The sequence below is a fragment of the Oreochromis aureus genome, linkage group 22 (assembly GCF_013358895.1).
Source record: "Oreochromis aureus strain Israel breed Guangdong linkage group 22, ZZ_aureus, whole genome shotgun sequence".
Taxonomy (NCBI): domain Eukaryota; kingdom Metazoa; phylum Chordata; class Actinopteri; order Cichliformes; family Cichlidae; genus Oreochromis; species Oreochromis aureus.
The window spans coordinates 39003605-39025863 of NC_052962.1; the positions used below are offsets into that span (position 1 = coordinate 39003605).

The 22259-nt window shown below is 41.3% G+C and overlaps 1 protein-coding gene across 5 annotated transcripts; it reads right to left on the reverse strand.

Moving 5' to 3' along the window:
• Nucleotides 1-1052: 1052 nt before the first annotated feature.
• On the reverse strand, nt 1053-11739 carry LOC120435782 (CD209 antigen-like protein E). 5 transcript variants are annotated; one of them, XR_005609904.1, is made up of 8 exons: nt 10852-11739; nt 10090-10200; nt 5755-5802; nt 5579-5632; nt 5337-5476; nt 2375-2540; nt 1869-1981; nt 1060-1581 (listed from the first exon to the last, which is right to left on the reverse strand). XR_005609904.1 is itself a non-coding variant. In XM_039605909.1 (8 exons), exons 2-8 carry the CDS (start codon nt 10994-10996, stop codon nt 1449-1451), a joined length of 744 nt encoding a protein of 247 aa, XP_039461843.1. In that variant the 5' UTR covers nt 11284-11739; the 3' UTR covers nt 1062-1448. The 5 variants fall into 5 exon arrangements, 2 of the variants coding, with proteins under 2 accessions (XP_039461843.1, XP_039461842.1); XM_039605909.1 differs by lacking the exon at nt 2375-2540 and having other exon boundaries at nt 1062-1581; nt 10852-10996; nt 11284-11739; XR_005609905.1 differs by lacking the exon at nt 2375-2540 and having other exon boundaries at nt 1053-1581; nt 5755-9509.
• Nucleotides 11740-22259: the final 10520 nt, after the last annotated feature.

Consider the following 22259-nt stretch of genomic DNA (forward strand, 5'->3'; position numbering starts at 1 on the left):
AATGCTCCCTTTCCTTTGACATTTATCTTTTAACATTTCATGCAAACATTAAATCAAACAGTCACCACAGGGGGGCAGCATAGACCCAGAGAGTTTTAGTGTAGCTGTTCACCTGTTCAGATTTTTATCAGTTTTGTTAGTGCACATTATACATGTAATATTGTGACACTTAGCACTCTCAAAGTATTTGTCATGATCACTTTTGACTTGTGTGCATTCATGATGTATTCTTTTGGATTGGTGATTGTATTTATATTCAAGAGTTACATTTTGACCCTTAGTTAGATATTGTTCATTGTTCATGTATGTAATCTCGTTCCTGGCTTATATTTTATTATAACGTTGCAAATCTTCAGCAATTAGCAGTTTCAAGTTCCTACATCATGCATCCACAAGTCCTGCATTTGACTCCTAACTTTCCTGCCACACAGACATAACTTGAAAGAAGAAGCAGCCACAGACGAGCCCCTCGTCATCACTGTGGTCAGCCGACACCTCACCTGCCTCCCTCTAGGCATTGTGGACTGAAGAAGATGAGCCTGCCACCACTGTGTCCTCACTTTCCTCCATCGGCTCTCTGTATCCTCCTCTACTTATTCAAGGCCTCTAATATTGTATCAGATCAGAATGCATAAAATTCTTAAGCATTTTCTTTTTGCTTTAGAAACGAGACATTTGGGAATTGCTAGTATGCAATAATCTACACAGCAAAAGGAAAAACATTAAAATTCAGAGTACAAAATAAAGCTCCACAAATAGAAATGATCCATCAGAATGAAGTCAGAAAATAAATCACACAGCAGATCAAAAACATGAGTAACAGGTCACTGACAGTCCTTTAATAAATTTAGCTCTGACAATGTCAGGTTAAAGTTGGACTAAAATACATTAGGAGAAAGAACCTGCTCACATTCAGCTACATAAACTCTTTTTCCTGGAGTCAACATTTTATTCCATTTAGCCCAAACTTCAAAATCCTTACTTGACAACTCCACCATAAATGAGTATTCAGAACTTATTCACACATTTGAAAATTGTTGAATCTGCTTTTCTTCTTCATTTCAATCTCCTGTCAAAATTTATAGCTAATAATAAGAAGCAGCTACTTTCAGCTGATTGAGAGAAACTGAAGAAGACATTTACTGTAGTTTTAGGACCAACAGACTGATGAATAAACCAAGTAAACCAAAGCAAAGACAAGCTGCACTTTGACTTTTATTAGAACAATTTGCTGGAACTACAGAGTAATGAAGTACTTCAAGTTTTTGTGTGGATGACTTCCAACCTTACTGTACAGCACAGAGCACAGAGGGACAATATATGTAATCAATATATGATGCAGAATGAACAAGTAACAACTGTGAGCTGAGTCTGAGGCTCATGCAGGACATTTCATAGTGAGGTGTCTTTGGTTGGATTATTCAAACATTTACATCCAAGCACCAAACTCATTTCTCACAGATGAAGGTCTTAGAGCTGTAACCAACATAATGTTCAACTGCTTGTTTCAACTTCCCATTATCGTCACAGCAGACTCCGTAGGAATCATAACTCGTACTCAGCTGTGCTGGTGCCCACAACCTGTCAGAGAAAAAAATAAATGATATTAAACTGGAGTAAACTTTGAACATTTTTCAATCCTGATTTCTTCAAACTGACTTGTTGTAACTGAACGTCATCACAGACTGCAGATGAAGAGAGTTCAAGCACAGCTGTTCATTCAAAGAAGGATTTCTGCTTTTCTTTACATTCAGTTTGTGGGGCTGTTGGAAAATAGCTCAGCTCATGTATTGCTGATCTATCTTCCAAAACATCAATGTTTCACTTCTAAATAATAACTCTGGAACAGAAACAAACTAATGTCTCACGTTTCATTCACAGCTGATCCGTCCACCCATTCCCATTTATATCCTACTGATGTCTTTTTGCCTGTCAGACCAGTCCAGGACTCTCCTCTCATGTTCAGTTCATTGATAAATATCTATTTGGGAAGAGAGAAAAATATTTGCTCCAGTCATAATTCAGCACTTCTTTTTGAAAAAAACAAACAAACACAAAAACACAAAGTTACTACCAGTTATTGCCTCTTGCAGGAGGTAATTTTGGATGAGAAGATTTTCCAAGCTTCTACAGTCGTGGGTCGAGCTTTATTTAATTTCGCTGTGGTATGTTCAAAATTAATGATACGGATAAGACATCGTATCCAGAATGATTCCATACAAATGTCAGGACTGAACTGTTGCTTTGTAATTGTCTTCTTTGCGGATGTGAATCCGGCAAACAACATTTTGCATTGTATTTGTTTTAAGGAGATGTCAGAGGTATCATTAAGGAGACAAAGACCAGGATTGGGGATATATAAAACTTCCAGTACCTCAGATAACACAGAGTTCTGTCAGGCGTTGTGTGGAGGCGAGGAAGAAAGAACCCAAACGCAGGACTCGCAGGTAGGTGAGGACTGGTGAAGGTTTATTATAAGGAGTGGATGAACAGAGGGTGAACGGACACTGACTGGCTGGACAACTGAATGGCTGACTGAACTGAGAGAAGACACGGGAAGGACAACATCACACGAACATCAATGACACGACAAGGGCTGAAGGGAACAGAGGGCTTAAGTACATGACTAACAATGACAACGATTGGAGACAGGTGAGTGAACAGCTGAACATAATGAACTAATGATAAATGGGAAGAGGACTGAACATAATGCACACAGACCAAGGCTAACACAATAAAACAGGAAGTGGAACAGGCAGAAGATAAACGGTGAACATGAACTAAAAAATACTGGGTCAACGACCCAGGAATCCTGACAAGTTCAGAAAGACCCAAAAGTCGGATATAACTGGACAGTCCCAAAACATGTGTAAGAACGTGCCTGGTGACAAATCATTGCACATGTGACAGTGATATGTAGCCTGTAGTTTCATCTGGAATCTATAATTCAGTACTTCTGTTGTAGTAACATCATCTTGTGAATATGTCTGAAGGAAGAAGTAAATGTGATGAAACTTTTCTGTTCTTCCATTGTGCAGAAATCAGAAATACCCAAAGAGTTTCCCAGAGGAACCTGTCCAAGGAATTAAAGTTCTATCTATCTATCAGCTCCTGCATGATCAAGATGGCGCTGGTGAGGTCGGCTGCCGTGCTGGATTCTCTGACCCAACTTTTCCACATTTTGCTGATTTTTGTTACTGATTTTTGTTACTTTTCATTTCATCATGTTTAACTCCGGACCCAACCTGGCCAAGGGAGATCCTGAGAGAGAACAAAGGACGCAATCCTAAGCGACGGCCTTGAGGGAAACATGTCAGCATCAGGAACAGGCTACGGGCTCGTGCACACTGTGCACCCATGTCCAGTATCCTGCTAGCCAATGTTCAGTCCATCGAGAACAAGCTTGATGACCTCAGGGCTAGAATTAATTTCCAGAGAGACATTCGGGACTGCAGCCTCCTCTGCTTCACCTAGACATGGCAAAACCCAGCGATACCAGACCATGCCGTGCAGCCGACAGAGTTCTTTTTGGTTTACTGCATGGACAGAACAACAGAGTCGGGGAAGAAAAGAGGTGGTGGAGTGTGTTTGATGGTGAACAACAGATGGTGCAACAGTGCGAACATTTCCCCACTCATACGCTGTTTCTTGCCCAATCTGGAACTTTTTATCATTAAATGTCACCTTTTCTATCTCCCTCGGGAATTCACTGCGGTCATTGACTGTGCTTTTTATATTCCGCCTCAAGCTACTTGGACACTGCCTTATGTGAGCTACATGAAACTCTCACACAACAACAAGCATTTCACCAGGATGCCGCGCTCATTGTTATGGGAGATTTTAATAGAGTAAATCTCAAACGCATATTTCACAACTTTCACCAGCCCCACCAGTGGCACTAGGACATTAGACCACTGCTACACTCCATTCAAGGACTGCTACAAGGCTCAGCCTCTGTTGGCATTTGGAAAATCAGCACCGTTTTCAACCTCTCCCTGGCCCGAGCACTGGTTCCCACAAGCGTCAAAGAGTCCATCATTGTCCCTGTCCCAAAGAAACAACAGCCCGCTTGCCACAATGGTTACCGCCCAGTAGCACTGAGTTCAATTGTGATGTTTTTTTGAAAGACTGATGAAAGAGCACATCACTTTTTCACTTCCTGCCACCACCGACCCACGTCAGTTTGCATACTGGACTAATCGTTCCACAGATGATGCCATAGCTCATCTGCTCCACACATCCCTGAGTCACCTGGACACGGGAAGAGGGAATTATGTTAGGATGCTGTTCGTGGACTACAGCATTCAACACAATAATTCCCTCAAAGCTTTTCACCAAGTTTAAGGATCTAGGACTCAGCTCATCACTGTGTCAGTGGATCCTCAACTTCCTCACAGACAGACTCCAATCAGTGAGGGTGGGAAAACAAGTCTCCCCCTCAGCACTGGAGTTCCTCAGGGCTGTGTTTTAAGCCCCCTGCTGTACTCATTGTACACTTATGACTGTGTAGCCACATCGGACACCACCTCCATTGTCAAGTTTGCTGACGACACTGTTGTTGTGGGCCTGATCTCCGACAACATCAAGAAGGCCTACCTGGAGGAGATTAGGAACCTGGAGACCTGGTTCCAGAAGAACAACCTCCTCCTAAACATCAGCAAGACTTAGGAGCTGATCGTGGACTTCATTACAAAGCAGGCTATTCGGGCCCTGAACCAGGTGTGGAACTGGACTCTCTCACACACATCACATCACCACAACACTCTGTTTATTTGCACACTTCTTATAATTTATAATTTATTTTTATTCATAATTTCTTTCGTAAATCATTATTTGCACATTCTTTTACTGTAAATTTCTAAGTTAAAATCTTTAAATTTTGTAGTAATCTGTAAATCTGTAAATCTTACTGTCAATTCTTATTGTCATTTAATGGTCGGGCCTTGCACAGCAATAAGCATTTCACCACATGCCGTACTGTGTATGGTTGTGTGTGTGACAAATAAAATTTGAATTTGAAGCTCAGTCACTGTTGCAGTGGAATCACTGTTAATAATATGTTTTATTTGGTATTATTAAATAAGAAACATAGCCAGGATTAGGAGGATTGCTTTTATTTTGGAACATTTCTGTGTAATTTAAATTTTTGCTTCAAATTCGTCAAATGTGTAAAAACTTACATTTGAATGTGAATGTCTGTAACAAAAAAGGGAGAATCAAAGAAATCGAAGTGGAGACAGGAAGCAGGTCACAGACTGACAGCAGGTCAAAAACACAAGTAACAGATGACTGTCAGTTCCATCAAAGATCACACAGACATGAACAAACACACCCACCTGTTCCTCTTTGCTGTTTATCATCACCAGATCAGCTCCTTTATCCTGACAGTCTCTCCTGCTGTCAGACCAAGTTTTACTCTCAGTGGATTTAAAGTAACAGCTGCTTCCAAATCTTGTCCATCGATCAGGACACTTCTCTTAAAGTCAAACACATGTTTTAAAGGCGGTTTTTATTCACTGCTCATAGTTTCAAGTTTTTGTTGTGTAATAAAGATTTTTAGTTTTTAACAGCTTGTTACCTTTGATCTTCTCCTTTAGCAACTTGATTTCTTGCTTTAATTGAATTATTTTCACTGCATGTTGAGAACAAACATAATTATAATAAAATAATAATAAAACAGGAATAAAACAGGAAAAATGACTGCAAAGTTAGTTTATGAATATTTATTTATAATTGTTTTGAAATATTTCTTACTTGAACGATTAGCCTGGAGATGCTCTTTTTCCAAATTGACTAAAATATCTGGTTAGAAACAAAACAGGAAACTGATTTAAAGTTTTAAAGCATTTTATCAATGAAGTTTTGTGTTTTTCATTCCCATCACATGAATAGAACTAACACATGCTGACTTGCTAGCTACTCAATACACCAAGTGAACTAATTTGCCGGCACAATGACAGACGTCACTGTCTAACATAGTGTGACTGCACCTGCATCAGTCTGCAGCAGATGCTGCTGCCTGTCTGCTTTGTTGATATAATCACAGAATCACCGTGTTGAGTGAAGAGTTTGAAGGAACAACAAGAACATTCACTCCACCTCCACAACATACACAAGATATGAGCCAGGAATCATGCACACGTACAGACTATTAAGACCAAGAGACTTAAAAAGAAATAAAATAATGTTAAAATGGATTTGAAACTGAACGGTAAACCAGTGAACGTACACTAAAACCATGGTTATGTGCTCTTGTTCTTGTTAAAATCATGCAGCAGTGTCTCTAGGTGGCATCTAGACAGGATGGGCTTAATTTTTGACAGCCGTCTCAACTGAAAGATGGAGGACTTAACCACAGCATTGACATGCCAGTCAGGTTTTCGGCTGCTGTCCATTTTCACAACTAAATTGGTGATTCTGGATTTTTCATGCGGAGCCAAAGAGGAAAGGTCAAAGGCAGGGATACAGCTGGAGGTACTGGATTTAAAAAGCATGACCTCGGTCTTTTTTTCATTAAAATTGAGAAAATTCTGTGCCATCCACCCCCTGATGTCATTGAGATAATCAAGGAGAGGCTGAAGAGAACCACTGTGTCTGAAAGGGAAATAGACTTGACAGTCATTAGCATATAAATGAAACAATGCTTTCTAAAACTAGCACCAAGTGGCAGCAAATACAGAGAGAACAGTAGAGGACAAAGAATGGAACCCTGAGGTACCCCCAGGGGAGGGCAGCGGAACCAGAGATCATCATCCATCATGATACAGAAACTCCTGTCAGAGAGGTCAGATCTAAACCATTGCAGAACTGAACCCACTACGCCAGTCTGGAGATGAGAATGTCATGGTCATCAGCTGTAAATTTAAAAGCACAAGTTAAACTCTGTTCCCAGAAAACATTGCTAAAAAATATGTCATGAAACCCCTTAAAAGAGCAGATTCAGTGCTGTGGTTTGTTTAAAATCCAAAGTGGAACTCCTCCAAAATTTTACATTCATCCAGGAAGGCCTTCAGCTGGGTGTACACAATCTTTCACAAGATTTGGGGGGGGGGAAAGCCAATGATGATCGGTCTGAAGTTAGACAAAGCAGAAGGGTCAGTGTCAGGTTTCTGAAAACCTGAAAAATATATTGCTCTAGCAGTTTTTGCAGTTCTTTGAAAACAACACCAGCTCTTAGTGTTAGATTTGTATTGTTGATTGTCATTTATGCTTAGAAATATCTACTCATATATGCTTAGAGTTTTATAATCAATGTCATGTTGGTAGAGGTTTGATCCTTAATAGTCTGTGGAGACTGTGTGCCTCCCAGAGCACTCTGGCCGGCACACACAACTTAAGGTCAGGAGAGGTTATATCTGCTCTTACTGATTTATGGTATAGGAGGACACCTACTCTGTATCTGGTTAAGTATAAGAGCCTTTTGTTTAGATGGACTGCTAGACTCCTGGCACCAGCTTTGGGGAGTCTTCACAGGTTCACATCTTGACCCCCCCCCACACACACACACACACACACAACATACACTTTTGTTCACGTGTATGCCTGTGTATGTATACGTCATATGTTAATGAACCTATGTATATTCGTGTAACCTCAATAAAAGATCAGTGTTACGGGGGAGTGGACGACAGCAACTGGGGTCAAGCGAAGGAACGGCGTTTGTCCAGTTGGTCTCCCTCGTATACGAGAATCATAAAGAGCTCTGCTTGGTGTTCAATGCTTTTTGCTGTGTAGTTGAATTGTCTTGAACGTTCCAGCGAATAGGTTTAATCTACAAACCTATCACTCAGTCTCTCGGAAGAGACTTGCAGTTTGTCCTTTTTCAACTTTTACTCATTTCTCCGGTACTCCCATCTGATGGCACGGGTATGGTCACTTAACCAAGGGTCTGATCTGGGCTTTGATCGCCTGGTTTTAATTGGGGCCACAAGGAATTAAAATACACGGAAAGCTCCTCAGTGCTGGAAGACACAGAGGGCTGCAAGTCTAAATTATTAAAAACAGTGGAGACATGAGCAGCCGTGGAAGGGTTAAAATCACAGCAGCACAGAGCAAGAGCAAAGGGTTTAACAGTTTGAATAAAGGGAATGTGGTCTGAAAACACTGCATAACAATTTTTCAAATTACAACTGGATAAACCTTAAGATAAAACAAGGTCCAGTGTGTGGGTACATTCATGGGTTGGGCCGTTCACTGACTGAGTGCGGCCAAAGGAGTCCAATAAGTCTAAGAGGTCTTTCACGAGAGGCTTCCCAGAGTAGCACATGTGAATATTAACGCCCCCAACAATTAAAACTTCCTCATATTTTGACATAAGAAAATTCCCACAAAAAATCTTTGTTGTACTTTGGTTACCAATAGATCGCTGTGCACAGCAGCGGAGGAAAGAGCCTCAACTCGAAAAAGGTTCAAAGCTGGAGAAAACAGTTGGAAGGGACAGCTACTTACAGTCAAAATTTAATTTCTAAACAGTCGCCAAAACTCCTCCATGACCCAGGACCTCAGGGTATTAAAGTATGAGTGACAGTAGGGTAATAATTCTGAAAAAACAATGGACTCACCCGGAGAGATCTGTGTTTCAGTCACGCAGAGAAGGTCCAAACTCTGGGACGTGAAACATTCCTTAAGGATAAAAGTTTTGTTCACGATGGACCTTAAATTCACCAGACTTATTCTAATGGGTACCACGTCAGTAGGAGGAAGCAGTAGTGGGAGAAGTAGGTGAAATCTGTGCAATATGCCGCAGATTCCTAAGGCTGACACCAGATGAAGGGGAGTGGGTCGAGTGGGATAGAGCACCTGCTCCAACAGGGTCCAGGGAACACCAGGATGTAAAAAGTCTAGGAGCCTCACTAGCTGCTCGCCAGGACATCAGTGGCGTCTTCTCCAGCGAGATGGGTGTGGTTCCTGGCAAAGGTAAGCTTGTACTCCAGCCAAGAGCAGGGTTAAGAAATGAAGTCTTTCTTGTCGACAGTGCAGACATTTTGCAGTAGACGGATGAAGGGCCAGGAGAGCTTAGCAATGATAGGTCAGTAATGAGTTGACATTATGAAAGACGCACAGAACTAACAACAAAACAGAATAACAACAGAGAGCAGTAGATAACTCGTCACACACACTGGACCATCTCTTAACCGCTCAATCAATCAATGCATTCAATACTAAGTAACAGACTCATGAAATACTAGAAGCTCAGTCACCAAAACAACATGTTGGTCAGGCTGTACCACACAGCAGCTCATATTATTGATCAGAGAAATGCATTTAAAATGCATTTAAATAGAATCCATTAAAATCCATTTATGAAGAGGGGAAACTATCCTCAGAGACCAAAACTCATTTTGTATGAATGAATGGAAACCTGCTTTTAATGCTGGAAAGGTGCTCATTTTAACATGGGAGTCTGTGGGGACTGACTCGCTTTCAGAATCAGCCTCCAGTGGTCATTAAAGGAACTGCAGTTTTTGGTTCTTCTGTGCTGGCTTCATGTTTCTTGTCCAGGCTTCTATCTGTTTCAGACAGGAAATGGCTTTTTGGAAGTGACAGCATGCAAAGAAACACAGGCCTATAAATGAATGTGATTAATATGAGTGATAACCTCCAGTGTGCTGACCGCTAGATGGAGAATTCCCATACTTTATATTTGTAAAGCCCATTAGACTATCTATCAAACAATTTGTGAGGCAAGAATAAATTATTTTTCATTGTTCAACAAAAGAAAAGCTCTTAACGAGAGAGAGAAAAAAAAACACATTCACACCTCACTCTCACAGTGCATACAAACCAGGAAATGCCTCTTTAGAGGCGACACTTTTTTGCCTTATAGAGAAACTGTGTCATAACTTTCATTATATATACCTTAAATAAAGTTAAATCTGGGATCAGCATTGATTACTTTACTACTGAAAGCTAAAAACTTTTCTTCTCATCCTTCTTTGACCAGTAGTTTAACACGTAGATGGGAAACAGGTGACTGTTTCTAAGTAAAATATGAACTGATAATAGGAGCTAAACAAAAGCAAGTCTACATCAACATCTAATGTGTAAAATGATACATCCACCATGCTATATTTTAATAAAATTACTCACATCGTGCGGTGATTCCAGCCAGAATCAAAAGATACAGCAGCCCAAGATTCACTTCAAAAGCTCTGAACCATCTTCTTTTCACAGCTGAAAGCTTCATCTGGATGTTTAATTCTACAGAGACAGAATGAGATTTAATTATTTTATTATTTTAAATAATAAATACGTTGTGATCAGGTTTTTGCTGCATTTATGGAGCTCATCATCATGAACTCATCTTGAGGATAAGCTGAACAAGTTCATCATGTTAGTGTAATATTTACAGGAGATTGTGTAACATATAGAAAGCAGAGAAACAGTGTTTGAGAATGAGAAATGTTTTTAGGTGATTCTTAGAGCATGGAGGCCAGAAAAAGTCCAGTATATCTGTCAGTATGGTCAAAAAATAAGCTTAAAAAATACAATTAGCTCTGAAGACATGAAGACCACTCTTGAGTTGTTTCCTGTGGTTTCACTTGCACCACACAGTATCTAAGAAGACTTCCTTGTTTTTAACATTTCTACCTTTGCCACTGATCTGTCAGATAAGCCTTTAGAGTCATGTGGGACTTCCCTCCTTTTCTCTAATTTTTCGAAGACTGAACAATTTTTAAACATATTAAACAAACTTCAATTCACTTCTATTCAGTTTTATTTATTTAGCGCCTAATCACAACAACAGTTGTCTCAAGTTCCTTTGTATTGTGAGGTAAAGACCCTACAATAGCACAATACTTTAAAGTCAGCTCATCTTGTGAAACTTGAGTACATTTATTTCCTGCTTACCAGCTGCCTGCAGCCCAACATCAGGATGTTGTTCTTCATCATCTAGCATCTCAACCTCACTGTACTCTTGCTCTCGTCCATCACTGTCGATCCTTCTGCTGTATTTCACTCTAAAATCTGCTGCAGTCTGACTGTCTGCAGACATCTTGGTGGGTGAAAGTATTTGAGCAGCTTTCACCGTCTGTTTCTTTCAGTCAGGCAGTTTTTAATCATCAGCATCAAACAGGAAGTAGCAGCAGACCAAACCACAAACACAGAGGGGCTAACTTCATTTGTACTTTACAATGTGGTTAGACCTTTGAATGAGAGTACATGTCAAATGTCAAAAAGTTTTTTTCTGTCATTTTTACTGGCTGTTGCAACACGGAACTATTGAAACTAACATACATACATGTACAAATATGAATACCTTTGTCTTGAATTAGTACATACTGTGAATAGACAGAAGCACACCAGTTTCTGAGTTTTTCCGACACAGGAAATGATGTTGGGCACCACTTATGTCATGGTTAGGCTGTGTGCAGGCAGGATGAGGACCCAAACGCAAGCTCATGGAGGCAGGAATGACCTGGAAACACAGCTTTATTGCTGGACAGAAAAACCATACAAACTAAACGTGGAAAAGCTAATTATAATGTACACTAGGAGACACGGGGAGAATCACACACAGCTATGAGGGAGAACGCGACACAGAACTGAGGGAGACGCAGACATAAATACACAGAGGGTTAACGAGGGAAGTGGGAGCACACGGGGAACACAGCTGACACTGATAATCATAACAAGACATGGCAGGAGTAAACGCAACACTGATGGGAGACTGTCAAAGTAAAACAGGAAGTACAGAGGTTCAGACAGGAGGAGAGAGAGCACGGGGAGAGCACAGACATAACGGGCAGGGGAAAACATGGAATAAAACACGAGAGATGAGGGCTCACAGATACACAGAGGGACCCAGAGGGACACACAGGGGGTAGGAGTCACAAGGGGAAAACACATAAGGAAACAACGTAACAGAGCAACTCAGGAAGCATGGCCTAAATAAGGAACAAAATACATGAAAACTAAGAATACTGGGCCAACGTGGCCCAGGACCATGACAACTTATGCTAACCTCACATGTCTAACAGAGCTTCAGTGAGACAAAGGAGATTCTTTCAGTTAGTGGCCAACTGAAGAAAGCCCATAAATCACTGTTAAAGACTGCTCTATTGTGACTTCCCAGTTGCTGGATAATTGCTGAGCTATAATTACACTTCTACTTTGAGAGAAGAGCTTTGTTGATCAGTATTTTTCCATCAGAGGTTATCGCAACGTTCTAGAAACCTTTCAGTCAAAAATCACAAAACTTTAACAACTGGATATAAGCTTTTTTAAGGCTTTAATAAAAAGCAAAATTAACAAAAACAAACAACACATCATCAATCTTATCTAAATCTTGACTAACTTATTTTGTTTTATGATGCATGGCTGAGAAAGATGAATACAGAAACTTTACAATTGTTTACCAGCATCTTTTGCAGATGTGTCATAAAGCAGGAAAAGGGCTTTTCTGCAGAGGTGAGGGGTGATTCTCAGTGTTTTCTCACCCATGCTGGCAGCTGGTACCTGCCTGTCAGGCTATCCTCTCTCAAGCACCAGCCCTCAACTCAATTTAAATCTGTGTTTCATGCCATTGGTGTTTACTTTGTTACACTGAGAGTCCTCATGCAGTTTGAAATATTTCACTTTCTTCACAAAAACCAGAGGTCATATGGCAATTTTCCTACTTCCTGCTTTTACATCAAATCAAGCAGTGTGACGGTGCATGATCATATAGATAAAAGTAGGCCACAGCATTAAAGCCACACTGACTGGCTGACAGATACTAAAAAATTACATACTGAGACTTGTTTTGCTGGATTTAGCTGAATGTTTTAGTTTACTGACTTACTCTATGATTACTTTTTTATTTTGATGTATTTGGTTACTTAAAATCCTTATATTTTCTCAAAAATTGACAGTGCACCTTGTGTATTCATTCTGGCTGTGCTTACTGACCTTGAACCAATTTTATGTGGTGCACAGCACTCAAAAATCTGTCAAAATGTTTTAGTATGACTTTGGTAAGGTGTGGAAGCTGCACCTCTTGATAGATTGTCAGAGCATTATGGCTACCGTAGTCAGGAGCCTTGTGGAGTAATACGTACTGTGCTTCAGCATAATATTATGATGTGTGTATAAGGAGCCCAAAATGGCACCTGTTGAGAGACATGTTTATGAAGCTGGTGAGTTCCACCACTATTTGCCAGTGGATTGTGGCTGCCTGGGCTAAAGTACCAGTGTCAAGTGTCGTCCAAGCTTTCACGAAGGCCAGAATCATTACTGAACAGCTAAGTAACAGCAATGAGACTGATTCGGATAATGACGAGAGGGATCCGGGCACGTTTGATGCCAAAATCACCCAACAGTTAAACTCAGATCAAGTCAAGTCAAGTGGCTTTTATTGTAATTTCAACCATGTACAGTGGTACAGTACAGAGTGAAAAGAGACAACGTTCCTCTGAGAACCTGGTGCTACATATGACATATAACAGACAATCAACACAGGACTACATAAAGTGCAATGTGCAAAAATTGCAAAAAGACAAGACAAAATAGTGCAACACCAGACAGAACAGGACGATACAGACACAAGACAGTGCAAAGGAAATGTGCAAAATACTGAGTGTTGTGCAAAAAGTAACTTGGTGTCTGAAGGTGTGTGTGTGTGTGTGTCTGTGTGTGTGTGTGTGTGTGTGTGAGAGAGAGATACTGCAGATAAGTGCTTTGTAGTGACGTGTATGAAGGTGTGTGTGTGTGTGTGTGTGTGTCATTCCAGTCACTGAGTGTTCAGGAGTCTGACGGCCTGGGGGAAGAAACTGTTCTAGTAGTGAGGGCCCAAATGCTCCGGTACCTCTTGCCAGAAGGCATCAGGGTAAAGAGTGTGTGTGAGTATGCCACCAGCATTGCTGGGTCCCTCACAATGCTGGTGGAGCGGGTGCTATAAGTGTCAATGATGGAGGGAAGAGAGGCTCCAATGATCTTCTCAGCTGCTCTCACTATCGGTTGTAGGGTACCGCGATCCGATACGGTGCAGTTTCCATACGAGACAGTAATGCAGCTGCTCAGGACACTCTCGATAGTCCCTCTATAGAACATTGTTAGAATGGATGGAAAGAGATGGGCTCTTCTCAGCTTCTGCAGGAAGTAGAGAAGCTGTTGGGCCTTCTTAGTTATGGAGCTGGTGATGAGGGACCAGGAAAGGTTCTCCATCAGGTGGACACCAAGGAATTTGGTGCTCTTGACGACCTCCACAGAGGATCCATTGATATTAAGTGGGCAGTGATCTCTCTGTGCTCTCCTTGAGTCAACAATCATTTCTTTTGTTTTGTCCACATTCTGAGACAGGTTGTTAGCTGCTGCACCTCCTCTCTCTATGCTGACTCATTAGTCTTGCTGATGAGACCCACCACAGTCATGCCATTGGCGAACTTGATGATGTGGTTCAAACTGTGCATTGCTGCACAGTCATGAGTCAGCAGAATGAACAGCAGTGCCCTGAGCACACAGCCCTGTGGGGCTTCAGTGCTCAGTGTGGTGGTGTTGGAGATGCTGTTGCCGATCCAGACTGTCTGAGGCCTCTCCGTCAGAAAGTCCAGGATCCAATTGCAGAGGGAGGTGTTCAGACCCAGTAGGCTCAGTTTTTCAGTCAGGTGCTGAGGAATGATTGTGTTGAATGCTGAAGTCTATGAAAAACATTCGTGCATATGTGTCCTTATTATCCAGGTTGGGTGAGGGCGAGATGCAGGGTGGTGGCGATGGTGTCATCTGTTGACCGGCTGGGGCGATAGGCAAACTGCAGTGGGTCCAGTGTGGGTGGCAGCAGGGTCTTAATGTGCTTCATGACCAGGCGTCATTGAGTCGTTGAGGCAGGACACTGGGGACGTCTTTGGCTCAGGAATGATGGTGGTGGCCTTGAGGCACGTTGGAATGACAGCAGTGCTCAGCGAGAGGTTAAAGATGTCCATGATGACATCTGATAGCCGGTCTGCACATTCCCTGAAGATGAAGAATTTGATGAATTTGTGGAAGACGAATGAAGTGAAAAAGTGAGTGTATTGTTCTGCATTTTATGTGTCACAACTGAACAGTGTTGATAGTTATTGTGAATGAGTTGCATAAAGTTGGACTTGACTGTTTTGTTTCACTTAATGCACCTTATAGTCTGAAAAATACAGTAATAACAATTTCATTAAGTTGAGGACTTAAGTTGGGGATCTCTGTAATACTTGATCATCAGTTTATAGACAGACTTCCTTGTTTTTGTGAACTTCTACCTGCATGAAAGGTAGAAGACCTCCTGCAGCATAAACCATGAGAACCATGCTGCATGACACTCTTTTTTTTGTTAGGTTTTGAAGATGTAGTTCTTTTAACTTATTAAAATGATCACTATGGAATGAGCATGTTTTTGTTGTTGTTTTAATGTTTGATACTTCCTGCTGTCAGTTTCTTGTAACCACACACAAGGATGCTTTTTGTCATTGAGGACCAGAGAGAAATCTCTGTAAAACCTAAAAACCTTTTCCAGTCATCTCGAGGGGCAAGAAAAAAGGGTTTCGCTCAGTGTTTTTCTGGGTCAAGTGGTGTTTAATAAATTCTGCCTCACAAACAATGTTTAACCAAACAGGAAGCAGCAGCAGAGCAAACCACAAAGACAAAAGGGAGCTTCATTTGTGCTTTACATTGTGATTAGGAGACCTTTTACTGAGAGTACATTTAAGATAAAAGCAAAACTAAAAGGACGTTTATAAATTCAGATTTTTTTTTATGGTTGTTCATAAGTCAGATAACTTGTTTGGGGCCATGTGGACTGGGTGGAGGCCCTGGTGGACGAATCTCCACTTGCTGACATTGGGCTGAAAGGAACAGAATGTCACTTTGCTCATAAATGAGGAGTGATTTGAACTGGAGATCAGCAAACAGATGGAAAGAATGAGACTGTACATATATGTGGCAGAAATTAGCTTCCTTCATAGATTGGTGGGCTCCCATATGGAGATGGTGTGAGGAGCTCAATAGAGAGATTGAGCCTACGTCCACACTAATGCATTTTCGTTTGAAAACGCGTCATTTCCTCTCCGTTTTGGCCTCCCGTCCACACTGAGACGGCCTTTTAGCATATGGTAAATGCAGCATTTTGAAAACGGTGCTTTCGCCTCGCAGTGTGGACAGCGAAAACGCAGACTTTCTAAAATGATGACACATGTTACTCATGTGATGCAGTCATGTGACCAAATAAACTAAGATAGCGGAGGGCTTCTTCAGTTCTAGGGTCAAATGGTGGTAAAATGGTAAATCTGGGACTCTCCACCATTTGACCCTAGAACTGAAGAAGCTTCTCGGATGAGAGGTGAAACGTCTTAAAGCGACTTAAAGAAGTCCAGACGCTTTTCTTTCCAAGCTCCTTAGACTACGATGACCTGGATGACTGAGAACCTTCACAGACATATTAATATCAGTCTGTACATGCTCCAGATAGCTTTTCTTCAAATTCTTCAACTCTCACTCGCTTTTGCAACTTTGAACTTTTGTGTTCTTCGCAGCAACAACTCCACCTCATTGTTAGTCCATTTAAAAAAACATTTTGCCGTAGCATTTCAAAGAGCCAGAAAGTAAGTAAACGGCAGACAGAAATGAGGCAGGTCGAATCTTCTTACGTCTCATGCATGTGCAGTACTGGAACGTAAGCATTTTGGGCCATTTCAATGTGGCCACACAACTGAAAACAAGTGTGGACGCGGAGCGTTTTCAGACAAAAAAGCAGTTTTCAAATCTATCCGGGCTAGTGTGGCTGTAACCTAAATCCTGAGCTGGCTTGGTATCATCTCTGTGTAGCCTGAAAGAAGTGGACCCTCTGTGATCTGGACATAGATAAGCTGCTGATTAATGTTTTTTGTGTACATTCCTTGTCATTGGTGCATTTTGTATTTGATCAAGAGTTTAGATTTAGATTAATGACAAAAAAATCATTACACCCACATTAGAAAGTGACAGATACATGCCATTCTGGTGATGATGACATTCTGGTCATCATGTGTCCAGCCTGAAGCAGTGTGGATCTAATGAAGTGGGTTCATTGTATCATCTAAGACAGTGGTGCTCAAACTGTGGTACATGTACCACTGGCCATACATGGGCTCCCTCTAATGGTATGCGGGAAGTCTCCAAATGTTTAAGATTAAACAATATACCGTGTTCTGATGAATGTACACTTCTGCTATCACTTCTGAAATGAATGACAGAAAACTAAACAGCAGTGATGTTTGAAGGGTTACTGAAGTTGGGTTAGCTGGTATATAATGATGTGCTACGTGTTGGCTAGCGACACAGCTATGTTAGCATAATATAAACAGTGAAGCTGGAGAATGAATGCTAACTTTTTTCCACTCGATAACCGATGGTTAGGGACAAATGCAATTGCATGGCAGGATGCTGTAAATGGACCAAACTTCAGTCAGGAGAACAACTGAGATAATCCATCCACAATACCAGGTTAGTCATTAATATACTGCTGCATGGGCTGGGCTGTAGTTACATCGTAAGGGTTTAAAAACTGGGTGATTTGGAACTCCTGACTCTTGGTGGCGCTGTCACTTGGTTTTCGCTCTCTCTGCGCTCTCTCTGCGCTCTCTCTGCGGTAGAGTATCACTTCCTGTTCCTCCTCAACACGCAGTGGTGTTTTTGAGTAGCTTATCTGCTTAGCAATTTAGTTAAAAACTTTTAGATACATTCTTTTTTATACTATAATCTTCACGTGCTTTATCCGAAGCACGCTTTCTGTGTACTCACTACCTAATTTATAGCCAAAGTATTCACTCACTGTGTCACTCACTGCTACCCCCCCAAAAACCGATCTCCATTGAGACTGTGTCAGCTCCCAAAAAGACAAAAAACAAACTAAAAACCAGCAATAAACAACCTAAACATAAAAAATCACAAAGAAAGAACAATACAGTATCCACATCTGAACCAAAGAGTAAAACAATGAAATGTGGATTATTAAATATTAGGTCTCTCTCCTCCAAGTCTCTGTTAGTACATGACTTAATAATTGATCAACAAATCGATTTACTCTGCCTTACAGAAACCTGGTTGCAGCAGGATGAGTATGTTAGTTTAAATGAATCAACACCCCCAAGTAGGGATGGGTACCGGTGCACTGGTTCTGACATAAACGGTAGTAACCAGACCGAAAACCAGCGCACATTTCGGTGCTTTTTTTTCCTGAGATGTCATACACTTTGGATTCTAGCCAATCATTTTACCTTTGCAAGTGTAGTAGGCGGGCCCAGCAGAGCTACAGATTAAAAACGCCCAAGGCGAAGCAGTCAGAAGTCTAGCTGTACTTCACAGCAAAAGATGCAAACTCAGCAGCCTGCAACAAGTGCTTTAAGGTGATACTGTGCAAAGCAGGTAACACCTCGAATCTGATGAAACACCTGGCGACGTATAGCATTTTGTTAAAAGCCGACAAATGCTTTTATTACACAGTCATCCCTCAGTAGACCCTGACTCTCTTGGTGGCGCTGTCACTTGGTGTTCGCTCGCTTTGTGGTAGAGTATCACTTCCTGTTCCTGCTCAAACACAGTGGTGTTTCTGAGTAGCTTTTCTGCTTAGCAATTTAATTTAAATCTTTTGATACATCCCTTTTTCATAGTATAATCTTAACGTGCTACATCTGAATCACCCTTTCTGTGTACTCACTACCTAATTTATAGCCAAAGTATTCACTCACTGTCTCTGTACTGTTTCGCTAGCTTAGCTTAGCTCGTAGCCGACTCGTTAGCACCATGGCTACTTCACCTGTCCCTCCTGCACTTTCCTGCTCATTGTGTCAGATGTTTAGTTACTCCTCGGCCTCCTTTAGCAGTAATGATACCTGTAATAAATGTAGCATATTTGCAGCTCTGGAGGCCAGGATTACTGAATTGGAGACTCGGCCGCACCCTTCATTCACCCGTAGCTAGCCAGGCCCCTGTAGCTGGTGCAGCCGAAGATAGTGTAGGCCCCGCTAGCTGTTCCCGGCAGACCCCAAGCAGCTGGGGAAAAAGAGGCGGCTGGGTGACGGTGAGGAGGAAGCATAGTCTTAAACTGAAGCCCCAGGTACACCACCAACCTGTTCATGTGTCTAACCGTTTTTCCCCACTCGGCGACACACCCGCCGGGGTCAAACTCTGGTAATTGGTGATTCTGTTCTCAGACATGTGAAGCTAGAGACACCGGCAACCATAGTCAATTGTCTTCCAGGGGCCAGAGCAGGCGACATTGAAGGAAATTTAAAACTGCTGGCTAAGGGTAAGCGTAAATACAGTAAGATCATAATTCACGTCGGCAGTAATGACACCCGGTTACGCCAATCGGAGGTCACTAAAATCAATATTGAATCGGTGTGTAACTTTGCCAAAACAATGTCGGACTCTGTAGTTTTCTCTGGTCCCTCCCCAATCAGACCAGGAGTGACATGTTTAGCCGCATGTTCTCCTTAAATTGCTGGCTGTCTGAGTGGTGTCCCAGAAACGATGTGGGCTTCATAGATAATTGGCAAACCTTCTGGAGGAAACCTGGTCTTGTTAGGAGAGACGGCATCCATCCCACTTTGGATGGAGCAGCTCTCATTTCTAGAAATATGGACCAATTTATTAAACCCCAAAATATGACTATCCAGAGTTGGGACCAGGAAGCAGAGTTGCAGTCTTACACGCCTCTCTGCAGCTTCTCTCCTCCTGCTACCCCCAAAACCCATCTCCATTGAGACTGTGTCAGCTCCCAAACAGACAAAAACAAACTAAAACCAGCAACAAACAACTTAAACATAAAAATCACAAAGAAAGAACAATACAGTATCCACATCTGAACCAAAGAGTAAAACAGTGAAATGTGGATTATTAAATATTAGGTCTCTCTCCTCCAAGTCTCTGTTAGTACATGACTTAATAATTGATCAACAAATCGATTTACTCTGCCTTACAGAAACCTGGTTGCAGCAGGATGAGTATGTTAGTTTAAATGAATCAACACCCCGAGTCATTCTAACTACCAGAAATCTCGAAGCACAGGCCGAGGGGCGGTGTGGCAGCAATTTTTCACACCAGCCTATTAATTAACGAAAGACCAAGACAGACTTTTAATTCATTTGAAAGCCTGATGCTTAGCCTCGTCCACCCCAGCTGTAAAACTCAGAAACCAGTCTTACTTGTTATCATCTATCGTCCACCTGGGCCTTACACAGAGTTTCTCTCTGATTTCTCAGACTTTTTATCTGATTTAGTGCTCAGCTCAGATAAAATAATTATTGTGGGTGATTTTAACATCCATGTAGATGCTAAAAATGACAGCCTCAACATGGCATTTAATCTGTTATTAGACTCAATTGGCTTCTCTCAAAATGTAAAAGAACCCACCCACCACTTTAATCACACTCTAGATCTTGTTTTAACATATGGCATAGAAACTGAACATTTAACAGTGTTTCCTGAAAACCCTCTGCTGTCTGATCATTTCCTGATAACATTTACATTTACAATAATTGATTACACAGCAGTGGAGAGTAGACTTTATCAAAGTAGATGTCTTTCTGAAAGTGCTGTAACTAAGTTTAAGAATATAATCCACCCACTGTTATCATCTTCAATGCCCTGTACCAACATAGAGCAGAGCAGCTATCTGAACGCTACTCCAACAGAGGTCGATTATCTTGTTAATAATTTTACCTCCTCACTACGCATGCGACTCTGGATACTGTAGCTCGGTGAAAACTAAGGCCTCAAATCCAAAGTCCCTGACTCCGTGGTATAATTCTCAAACACGTAGCCTAAAGCAGATAACTCGTAAGCTGGAGAGGAAATGGCGTGTCACAAATTTAGAGGATCATCATTTAGCCTGGAGAAATAGTTTGCTGCTTTATAAGAAAGCCCTCCGCAAAGCCAGAACATCTTACTATTCGTCACTGATTGAAGAAAATAAGAACAACCCCAGGTTTCTCTTCAGCACTGTAGCCAGGCTGACAAAAGTCAGAGCTCTACTGAGCCAACCATCCCTTTAACGTTAACTAGTAATGACTTCATGAACTTCTTCACAAATAAAATTTTTATCATTAGAGAAAAAATTACCAATAATCATCCCACAGATGTAATATTATCTACAGCTACTCTTAGTACCATCAATGTTAAGTTAGACTCTTTTTCTCCAATTGATCTTTCTGAGTTAACTTCAATAATTACTTCCTCCAAACCATCAACGTGTCTTTTAGACCCCATTCCTACAAAACTGCTCAAAGAAGTCCTGCCATTAATTAATTCTTCGATCTTAAATATGATCAACCTATCTCTAATAATCGGCTATGTACCACAGGCCTTCAAGCTGGCTGTAGTTAAACCTTTACTTAAAAAGCCATCTCTAGACCCAGCTGTCTTAGCTAATTATAGTCCAATCTCCAACCTTCCTTTCATATCAAAAATCCTTGAAAGAGTAGTTGTCAAACAGCTAACTGATCATCTGCAGAGGAATGGCTTATTTGAAGCGCTTCAGTCAGGTTTCAGAGCTCATCACAGCACAGAAACAGCTTTAGTGAAGGTTACAAATGATCTTCTTATGGCCTCTGACAGTGGACTCATCTCTGTGCTTGTCCTGCTAGACCTTAGTGCAGCGTTTGATACTGTTGATCATAATATCCTATTAGAGCGATTGGAACATGCTGTAGGTATTACAGGTACTGCACTGCAGTGGTTTGTATCATATCTATCTAATAGACTCCAATTTGTACATGTAAATGGAGAGTCCTCTTCAGACACTAAGGTCAATTATGGTGTTCCACAGGGTTCAGTGCTAGGACCAATTCTATTTACATTATACATGCTTCCCCTAGGCAACATCATTAGAAGACATAGCATACATTTTCACTGCTATGCAGATGACACGCAGCTCTATCTATCCATGAAGCCAGGTAACACACACCAATTAGTTAAACTGCAGGAATGTCTTAAAGACATAAAGACCTGGATGGCCGCTAACTTTCTGCTTCTTAATTCAGATCAAACTGAGGTTATTGTACTCGGCCCTGAAAATCTTAGAAATATGGTATCTAAGCAGATTCTTACTCTGGATGGCATTACCTTGGCCTCCAGTAACACTGTGAGGAACCTTGGAGTCATTTTTGACCAGGACATGTCCTTCAACGCACATATTAAACAAATATGTAAGACTGCTTTCTTCCATTTGCGCAACATCTCTAAAATTAGAAATATCCTGTCTCAGAGTGATGCTGAAAAACTAGTTCATGCATTTATTACTTCCAGGCTGGACTACTGTAATTCATTATTATCAG